Raw genomic sequence first — 10,393 nt, 5'->3', positions numbered from 1 at the left:
GTCAGGACACCAGGGTTTACACCCCTACTCTGACCAAAGAGAGTCAGGACACCAGGGTTTACACCCCTACTCTGGCCACAGTCACGACACCAGGGTTAACACCCCTACTCTAATGATAAGTACCATGGGATCTGTAGTGACCACAGAGAGTCAGGACACCAGGGTTAACACCCCTACTCTAATGATAAGTACCATGGGATCTATAGTGACCACAGAGAGTCAGGACACCAGGGTTAACACCCCTACACTTATGATAAGTACCATGGGATCAATAGAGACCTAAGAGAGTCAGGACACTGGGGTTAACACCACTACTCTGACCACAGAGTCAGGACACCAGGGTTAACACCCCTACTCTTATGACAAGTACCATGGGATCTATAGTGACCACAGAGAGTCAGGGCACCAGGGTTAACACCCCTACTCTAATGATAAGTACCATGGGATCTATGGAGACCACAGAGAGTCAGGACACCAGGGTTAACACCCCTACTCTGACCACAGAGAGTCAGGACATCAGGGTTAACACCCCTACTCTGACCACAGAGAGTCAGGACACCAGGGTTAACACCCCTACTCTTATGATAAGTACCATGGAATCTTTAGAGAGTCAGGACACCAGGGTTAACACCTCTACTCTTATGATAAGTACCATGGGATCTATGGAGACCACAGAGAGTCAGGACACCAGGGTTAACACCTCTACTCTTATGATAAGTACCATGGGATCTATGGAGACCACAGAGAGTCAGGACACCAGGGTTAACACCTTGCGCTTATGATATGTACCATGGGATCTATAGTGACCACAGAGAGTCAGGACACCAGGGTGAACACCCCTACACTTATGATAAGTACCATGGGATCAATAGAGACCTCAGAGAGTCAGGACACCGGGGTTAACACCACTACTCTGACCACAGAGAGTCAGGACATCAGGGTTAACACCCCTACTCTGACCACAGAGAGTCAGGACACCAGGGTTAACACCCCTACTCTGACCAAAGAGAGTCAGGACCCCAGGGTTTACACCCCTACTCTGGCCACAGTCACGACACCAGGGTTAACACCTCTACTCTAATGATAAGTACCATGGGATCTATAGCGACCACAGAGAGTCAGGACACCAGGGTTAACACCCCTACTCTGACCACAGAGAGTCAGGACACCAGGGTTAACACATCTACTCTTATGATAAGTACCATGGGATCTATAGTGACCACAGAGAGTCAGGACACCAGGGTTAACACCTCTACTCTTATGATAAGTACCATGGGATCTATAGTGACCACAGAGAGTCAGGACATCGGGGTTAACACCCCTACTCTGACCACAGAGAGTTAGGACACCGGGGTTAACACCCCTACTCTGACCACAGAGAGTCAGGACACCAGGGTTAACACATCTACTCTTATGATAAGTACCATGGGATCTATAGTGACCACAGAGAGTCAGGACATCAGGGTTAACACCCCTACTCTGACCACAGAGAGTCAGGACAGCAGGGTTAACACATCTACTCTTATGATAAGTACCATGGGATCTATAGTGACCACAGAGAGTCAGGACACCAGGGTTAACACCCCAACTCTACAATAAGTACCATGGGATCTATAGTGACCACAGAGAGTCAGGACACCAGGGTTAACACCCCTACTCTACAATAAGTACCATGGGATCTATAGTGACCACAGAGTCAGGACACCAGGGTTAACACCCCTACTCTTATGATAAGTACCATGGGATCTATAGAGACCACAGAGAGTCAGGACACCAGGGTTAACACCCCTACTGTTATGATAAGTACCATGGGATCTATAGTGACCACAGAGAGTCAGGACACCGGGGTTAACACCCCTACTCTGACCACAGAGAGTCAGGACACCAGGGTTAACACCCCTACTCTTATGATAAGTACCATGGGATCTATAGAGACCACAGAGAGTCAGGACACCAGGGTTAACACCCCTACTCTTATGATAAGTACCATGGGATCTATAGTGACCACAGAGAGTCCGGACACAAGGGTTAACACCCCTACTCTACAGAAAGTACAATGGGATCTATAGTGACCACAGAGAGTCAGGACACCAGGGTTAACACCCCTACTCTACAAAAAGTACAATGTGATCTATAGTGACCACAGAGAGTCCGGACACACGGGTTAACACCCCTACTCTACGATAAGTACCATGGGATGTATTGTGAGCACAGAGATTCAGGACACCGGGGTTAATACCCCTACTCTTATGATAAGTACCATGGGATCTATAGTGACCACAGAGAGTCAGGACACCTGTGTAACGTCTCATCCGTCCCATTCGGGAGGAGTTAGACTGCTCATAAGATAGTTAACCGTATAGGGCAATGGCATTGAATGGATGCTGATGCCATTTTCTATGCTTCTCTATGGTTCACTATGCCTCCCTATGGTCCACTATGCTTCCCTATGGTTCACTATAGGGTTTTAAGTGATAACCCCCATAGGTTTTTTTGTAGTGGAAGATGATTGGTTTCATGAGTAAGACATGAACGCAATAGGTCAACCCACAGAGGAGCTGGTGGGATTATTAATTTGTCCTATATGACCAAACAGACTGTACGGTGATGTAGGTGAAGAGATGTTGTACGTCAGAGTTCACTTTAACGTCCTCCCTTACGAGGAATCAAGTCCATGAATCCCAAGAGATGTGTCTGTGAACATCACAAAGAGAGAGAAATCAATGCATGGGGCGACGCGGGTTCGTGCACAGTGGGTGTCCGCCGTTCTGCTGGAGTAACCGGGAAAACCTTGGTTGATGATGCTCACCATTTAATGTTGTTAACGAGGGACTTTTTTTCTGTTCAACTCAAACACTAATGAAGAGTGAACATTTCACAGGCATTTTTCTACCCAGCAAAAATATTCATCCTAGAGGAGTATATTTATGGTATGGAGATTCTGTATCTTGCAAAGGATTTTTTCCCACGTACAGTGTTTCCCTTCTAGTCTCTGCAAAATCTTCTGCATTATTCTACGGCATATACAGTTTTATTAGACATTCGTGTAAATTAGTGACTGGCGCTTGGATACTTATTGTGCACTAGTATAGCCAGGTCCCAGATCTGTTTGTGCTATCATGTCAACTCCTTGTCAGTTGTCACTCATTGTCTTAACCAAACATGAGCAATGGTTGGAACAGGTGGCAACAGTAGAAACAGCCTGGAACCAGACTTGAACCAGTGAGATGCTGACCTTTATCTGGTCTGACTCTTTGAGTCACTTTACCCCTACCTACATGTACAAATTACCTCGACTAACCAGGTACCCCCGCACATTGACTCGACACCAGTACCCCCTGTATACAGCCTCGTTATTGTTATGTCATTTTATTGTTACTTTTTATTTCATTTTTTACTTTAGTTTATTTGGTAAATATTTTCTTAACTCCATTTCTTGAACTGCATTGTTTATGGGCTTGTAAGTAAGCATTTCACCTGTTGTATTCGGCAGCATGTGACAATAAAAATGTGATTTGATATTTCCCCCTCTGCTCCCCAGGGACCTTATGCCTCCTGGAGCATGACGAGGAGTATGTGTTCACGCTGCCCTGTGCCTACGCCCGCTCCATCCTCACTGTGCCATGGGTGGAGCTGGGTGGCAAAGTCACCATCAGCTGTGCCAAGAGTGGCTACTCAGCCACCGTCACATTCCACACCAAGCCTTTCTATGGAGGGAAGGTACACAGGTGGGTCTCTGAATATGTGTGTGTGAGAGAGAGATTGCTTTGGCAATGTAAACATACTGTATGTTTCACATGCCAATAAAGCCCATTGAATTTAGAGAGGATTTGAATGCTCTGTATTGAAATGATTTGAACGTCATAATTTCAAATGTTATTTGTGCCCAATATAATTGAATGGTAAATAATAGATTGTCATTTTGCTGGACTTTTATTGCAATTAAGAATAGAATATGTTTTTAAACACTTCTACTACACTGCTCAAAAAAATAAAGGGAACACTTAAACAACACAATGTAACTCCAAGTCAATCACACTTCTGTGAAATCAAACTGTCCACTTAGGAAGCAACACTGATTGACAATACATTTCACATGCTGTTGTGCAAATGGAATAGACAACAGGTGGAAATTATAGGCAATTAGCAAGACACCCCCAATATAGGAGTGGTTCTGCAGGTGGGGACCACAGACCACTTCTCAGTTCCTATGCTTCCTGGCTGATGTTTTGGTCACTTTTGAATGCTAGCGGTGCTTTCACTCTAGTGGTAGCATGAGACAGAGTCTACAACCCACACAAGTGGCTCAGGTAGTGCAGCTCATCCAGGATGGCACATCAATGCGAGCTGTGGCAAGAAGGTTTGCTGTGTCTGTCAGCGTAGTGTCCAGAGCATGGAGGCGCTACCAGGAGACAGGCCTGTACATCAGGAGACGTGGAGGAGGCCGTAGGAGGGCAACAACCCAGCAGCAGGACCGCTACCTCCGCCTTTGTGCAAGGAGGAGCAGGAGAAGCACTGCCAGAGCCCTGCAAAATGACCTCCAGCAGGCCACAAATGTGCATGTGTCTGCTCAAACGGTCAGAAACAGACTCCATGAGGGTGGTATGAGGGCCCGACATCCACAGGTGGGGGTTGTGCTTACAGGCCAACACCGTGCAGGACGTTTGGCATTTGCCAGAGAACACCAAGATTGGCAAATTTGCCACTGGCGCCCTGTGCTCTTCACAGATGAAAGCAGGTTCACACTGAGCACGTGACAGAGTCTGGAGACGCCGTGGAGAACGTTCTGCTGCCTGCAACATCCTCCAGCATGACCGGTTTGGCGGTGGGTCAGTCATGGTGTGGGGTGGCATTTCTTTGGGGGGCCGCACAGCCCTCCATGTGCTCGCCAGAGGTAGCCTGACTGCCATTAGGTACCGAGATGAGATCCTCAGACCCCTTGTGAGACCATATGCTGGTGCGGTTGGCCCTGGGTTCCTCCTAATGCAAGACAATGCTAGACCTCATGTGGCTGGAGTGTGTCAGCAGTTCCTGCAAGAGGAAGGCATTGATGCTATGGACTGGCCCGCCCGTTCCCCAGACCTGAATCCAATTGAGCACATCTGGGACATCATGTCTCGCTCCATCCACCAACGCCACGTTGCACCACAGACTGTCCAGGAGTTGGCGGATGCTTTAGTCCAGGTCTGGGAGGAGATCCCTCAGGAGACCATCCGCCACCTCATCAGGAGCATGCCCAGGCGTTGTAGGGAGGTCATACAGGCACGTGGAGGCCACACACACACTACTGAGCCTCATTTTGACTTGTTTTAAGGACATTACATCAAAGTTGGATCAGCCTGTAATGTGGTTTTCCACTTTAATTTTGAGTGTGACTCCAAATCCAGACCTCCATGGGTTGATAAATTGGATTTCCATGTGATTTTGTTGTCAGCACATTCAACTATGTAAAGAAAAAAGTATTTAATAAAGTTATTTATTTAATTCAGATCTAGGATGTGTTGTTTAAGAGTTCCCTTTATTTTTTTGAGCAGTATATATTAATGGGGATACTACCATGAATGAATCGTGAATAATGATGAGTGAGAAAGTTAGACATAAATATCAAACATATTCTATTCTTATTTACACGAAGTGGCTCAAATGTACCATTCATTTCTATCAGGGCATAAAATAATCTGAAACACAACCGAAACAAACTGCAAATGCATCCAACAAGTTTGTAGAGTCACAAGCTTGATGTAATCATTATTTGCTAGGAATATGGGACATATACTGTATGGGAAAATGGAGGGGACAATGTACAAAAAGTGCTGTAATTTCTAAACGGTTCACCCGATTACATATGAAAATACCCTAAAATTAAAGCTGACAGTCTGTATTTTAACCTCATAGTCTTTGTCATTTCAACATGCTGGAGTACAGAGCCAAAACAACAACAAATGGGTCACTGTATTTCGATATTGCTATGGCTGTACAATAAGAGTAATGTTGAGCGGCCACTAAGTACATCTTCTGAACATGCCTGCTATGTGTTCCTTTCAGGGTGACCGCAGAGGTCAAACACAACCCCACCAACACCATTGTGTGCAAGGCCCAGGGGGAGTGGAACGGAACCCTGGAGTTCACCTATAGCAGCGGGGAGACCAAAGTGATTGACACAGCCAAACTGCCAATCATCAAGAAGAAGCTCCGGCCTGTAGAGAAGCAGGGACGGAACGAGTCCAGGTAAGATGCTACTAGGTCCAAGGTGCTGTATTTTTGGTCCCTTAATGGACCAGGGTTGGATTTATTACGCCCCAAACGGAAGTAAACAGGACTGAAACAAGGAGGGACTCCCTGGATTTGGCGTATACAGAACAGTAGCTATCTTGTCGGTTTGTTATATACATGTTCTTTATGTGTTTGTGTAGGCGGTTATGGCAGCATGTCACCAAGTCACTGAAGGAGGGGAACATTGACGAGGCCACGGAACAAAAGCGGCGTCTGGAGGAGCGCCAGAGAGGGGAGGAGAGGCAGAGAGCTGCAGTCAACTCGCCCTGGACACCCAAATATTTCAGTAAAAAGGTACGGCTACAAGAGGGACTTGAGCCAGGGTTCAATATAAAACGAGGGTTAGGGCTGGGGCTATTATGTTCAACCCTATCCCAAAACTTAGTTGATCCTACTTTTCTATTTGGACCCATGAAGTGCTGGAGCTCGGCTCCAGCTGGCTCTCCCTTTGACCTAACGTAGCTGCTGTTAAAGAGCGGAGTTTCCACACGGTTTTCAGAGGAAGCTAGGTTGAATTAGCCGTGTCCCTGAAAACCGGATACATCCGGTTGTTGGCAACTCCTCTAAGGGTGCTTTGTCCCAAGGTGCAGGAGCCCGGCTCCAGGGCTCAATTTAACCACTGATGCTCATCTGGTTTTGTGTCTTTGTTCTTGCCTTTAGGGAGAAGATTGGATCTACCACAATCCTCTGTGGAAATCTCACTGACACAAGAACCAGACTGCTCTAATGAACACTGAGAGCCTCTATCCCCCTAAACGAGGGGCCAGGCCAGGATAAGGATGGAACTGCCACTCGCTCTCCATTGGGACCAGAGATACTGACTCTTAATGACATGGACAAAGGTCCCACTCATGGGAATCAAGTGGTTTCCACTTGAACTACGAGGGTGGGAGACACCGATGTAGCTTTTTATAGTATTCGAGTTAGAGAATTTCAATTTCTTACTTTGCCAGGGCCTTTTGCAAATGCACGGTATGACATGATCCTTTTCGGTTTCAAACGCCTTTGTCACACAGAATCAGAATGGTAGGAGGAAGATGGCAAATATGCTTGGAGGTATGTTTTTGTTACATTAGTTCCCAACAAATGCTGTTGACATCGGAGCAGTCTCATTACTTTCAGTTGCTATTCTGACCATTCCTGAAATGACTCTTTGCCTCTGTTCTTCCATGCAATACATATTTCCCATCACCCTTTTACTTTACAGTCAACACTCCATTGGATCCCATCTTCGCGAGAGGTGTTTCCTCCTTCCAGGGACCTTAGGTTGGCATTGATCTAACATAATTAAGCTGGAGCTGTACCCAGCTCACGACTCATCCATATTAGACGCAGAGGCATTAGCATGAGGTACAGGGGAAGTCACAACCCCATTCTCACAGAGGGGCACCGTCTCGCCACATGTCATTCAAGATATGAGGTACTGTGGTGGTAGTAAAGAGGATGTTTTGGGTTATACATAGCCATTATATATTTACATTTTCTCAAATACTACATCGGATTGCCTTTATTTAGCCAAACATCTAATGGAAATCATTTTCGTTTACGCCACCTTTTTGTTCTTAGAAAAGTGATCAATGCAATATTCTCTGGTTAAGTAATTTCAACCATCCATGATTAGACTGAGTGGCTTGCTGCATTACCTATACTAACGGCAGGATCATCTTGCAGTGAAGAAAATTAGCTGTCACAAAGATGTCCAGTTTCTTGCAGCACTCGTGTGTTCTTGACATCTGGCAATATGCAGATGCATGAATTTGATTACCAAGTCTCCAGCACTCAGTAATCAAGACAAGTGCAGATACACATTGTGGAAAGATCTGTCCAAAGATATTCTGAACGTATGTGCATTCATTTGGGTTTTGTAGAGCACTGTGATGTACCCAAGAGCTTGAACCAAACTCCTCATTCACTTGGATAAAAAGAAAACCTATGCAACACACCATTTGTTATAATATAGGTTGAAGGTAGGGATGGGGGCATAATCGTTTTGTTCTAATAAATGTGCCCTGGCAATCACTGTGCCTGTCTGTTGTCGTTATGTTAGATTTGAGTCAGCAAGTGCTAGTGCTGCCATCTTGTGGTACATTTTGTAATTCTTTGAAGCCTCAGTTTATACCAAAGTCTAACTTTTACAGGATAAAAATATTTCCATATAAAAAAAGGTATCATGGAATGAATGTGTTTTGGTTTTTAGAATGTAATTATTGTTTTGCACCTAAAAAGCAGCCTTGTATTCCCCAGTCTAACATGTACGTTCCTGGAAGGAACTTAGTAAAAGCACCCTACCTGCAAACCTAAGACGCTGGGAGGTATGTTTTTGTTACATTAGTTCCCAACAAATGCTTGTTGATAGTACACACAAATAATTTGACGATCACTTCTTACAAACTTGAACCTTTTATTTTGTCTACATTTAAACATGACTGAACAACAATGTAGAAAAATTTTACTTGGAAGTTGAGGGGGACCAGGGGTAGTCAAATAAAATCAATGTAGTGGTGAGGAAGAGGTGTTGCACTGCTGAAAGTTGGAGAACCAAGAAGAGGAGAAAGGAAAAAGTCCATCCCCAACAAAAAACAACGAGGGCAAACAACCTGTACACTTTCTATATCACATTAAGGCTTAGTCCCCACAAAGATGGAGCATTTAACGTTATGAAAATAAATACGAGTTTCTGTTTGAGCAAGGTCGATATGGCATTGTGTGAAGGGCCATGAAGTGAAAGCAGAGAAGATCAAGGGACAGAACAAAGCAACTTTATATCCAAAGAAAGGTGAAATAACTTCTGTGTGTAAAGGAAAAGCAAGACAAGTATCAAACGAACGATACAAATGAGAAGTAAACTGTCAAGGATTTTTTTGTAAGTATTCCTATGAAGTTTATGATATGTAGACTGTCTCACCTTCCCCCCCCCCACACACACCTGCATGCACACATATGTTCACAACAGGCCCAGTACAATGCCAAGAGGTGCACCTCACTGGCAGCCATCTTGAGATTTAACACTTAAGCTTTCCTGCATTACCGTACTCTGCAGCATTAGCATGTGTGTATGTGGACCGGCAAAAATGACTGAGTAGACAGATGGACATGTGATGAAGAGACCAGCAATGAGGCACTAGGCTCACAGACCCGACTAGAACGTGCCCCCTGCAGGTTGGAGGCCTAATTAATAATCACTACATTTTACATAGAATTGCTTTTTTTTAATTTTTTTTATACCTAGCAGCAGAATATACAATCTAAGCAATTTCAGGGGGGAAAGTTAAATTCACATTCTTTTCAAACAAAATCTCAAGTCCCACCTAATGGACTATTATTGCATTCACTGTTCCATCTGCTGCCATTAAAAACATCACAACAAAGTAAGAGAAATCTGCGTATTTAAATCACCACAATAATCCAATATATTATAACCCTTTGACATTTTCTTTACATAACATATTTACATATTAGGCCTTTTATTTTCTAAAGAATTGTCTCAGTAAGGACAAATTAGAGCCAAACAAAAATGATTCCAAAAAAAGTTAGATCAGCTGTGCCTAGACAATGGAATTGTTCCTTACCGTATACCAGGCGTCAGGAACACGTCCTCAATTCAAAATGGCTCCTCACTCAACGGCAACACATTGACATGTGCCAAGGAGCAAGATCAAGGGCTCTTTGGTGCAATTGTCCCAGCCTCCCAGTTTCCTTTCTCTTTATTTTGTCCCCCTCTAGAAATAACAGTTAAAATGTACCACAATATGTATGCTCACCCTGGTTTCAGCAGCTCTGTGCCTTGCCACACGTTCAAGTACAAAAAAGAAAAAGAGCAAGACAAAAAGTCCTCTGGATAAAATGGACAAAAGTTCTGGGGCTAGCCAGATATGACACTTCACCCTCCCCAACACAGGATGCTGCGCTCAGAGGACTAGCCCTCGAGGCTAAGGACTAACATTCCAGACAATGGCCGTTCTTCTTCTTTGCTAGTTGCATTTTTGTGTGTTTTTTTTATGTTGTCAGTCTTCATTATTTCTTGTTTAGTTTCTTGCCTTTCTTCAGGACCAGCTTATTCCTGATGTGTCCTCGCTTCCTCTTAGAAGTCTGTAATGAAACAAACTTGATTTACAAACCA

General features: G+C 44.5%; 2 protein-coding genes across 4 annotated transcripts in view; one reads left to right on the top strand and one right to left on the bottom strand.

The window, feature by feature from the left end:
* Positions 1–8,292, top strand: part of LOC106588203 (oxysterol-binding protein-related protein 10) — a 156,453-nt gene extending 148,161 nt beyond the window's left edge. For both annotated transcript variants that reach the window (XM_014176964.2, XM_014176963.2), the window contains exons 10-13: positions 3,542–3,728; positions 6,046–6,228; positions 6,414–6,567; positions 6,934–8,292. In XM_014176964.2, coding sequence (XP_014032439.1) covers positions 3,542–3,728; positions 6,046–6,228; positions 6,414–6,567; positions 6,934–6,978 — 569 coding nt within the window. In that variant the 3' untranslated portion in view covers positions 6,979–8,292. The remainder of the gene's footprint in view (positions 1–3,541; positions 3,729–6,045; positions 6,229–6,413; positions 6,568–6,933) is intronic.
* A 362-nt stretch (positions 8,293–8,654) lies between these two features.
* Positions 8,655–10,393, bottom strand: part of LOC106588202 (dolichyl-diphosphooligosaccharide--protein glycosyltransferase subunit STT3B) — a 110,706-nt gene continuing 108,967 nt past the window's right edge. For both annotated transcript variants that reach the window (XM_014176962.2, XM_014176961.2), the window contains one exon: positions 8,655–10,362. In XM_014176962.2, the coding sequence (XP_014032437.1) occupies positions 10,317–10,362 (46 nt within the window). In that variant the 3' untranslated portion in view covers positions 8,655–10,316. The remainder of the gene's footprint in view (positions 10,363–10,393) is intronic.

The sequence above is a fragment of the Salmo salar genome, chromosome ssa27, assembly GCF_905237065.1.
Source record: "Salmo salar chromosome ssa27, Ssal_v3.1, whole genome shotgun sequence".
Classification (NCBI taxonomy): domain Eukaryota; kingdom Metazoa; phylum Chordata; class Actinopteri; order Salmoniformes; family Salmonidae; genus Salmo; species Salmo salar.
This window is presented reverse-complemented; position numbering and strand designations above follow the sequence as displayed.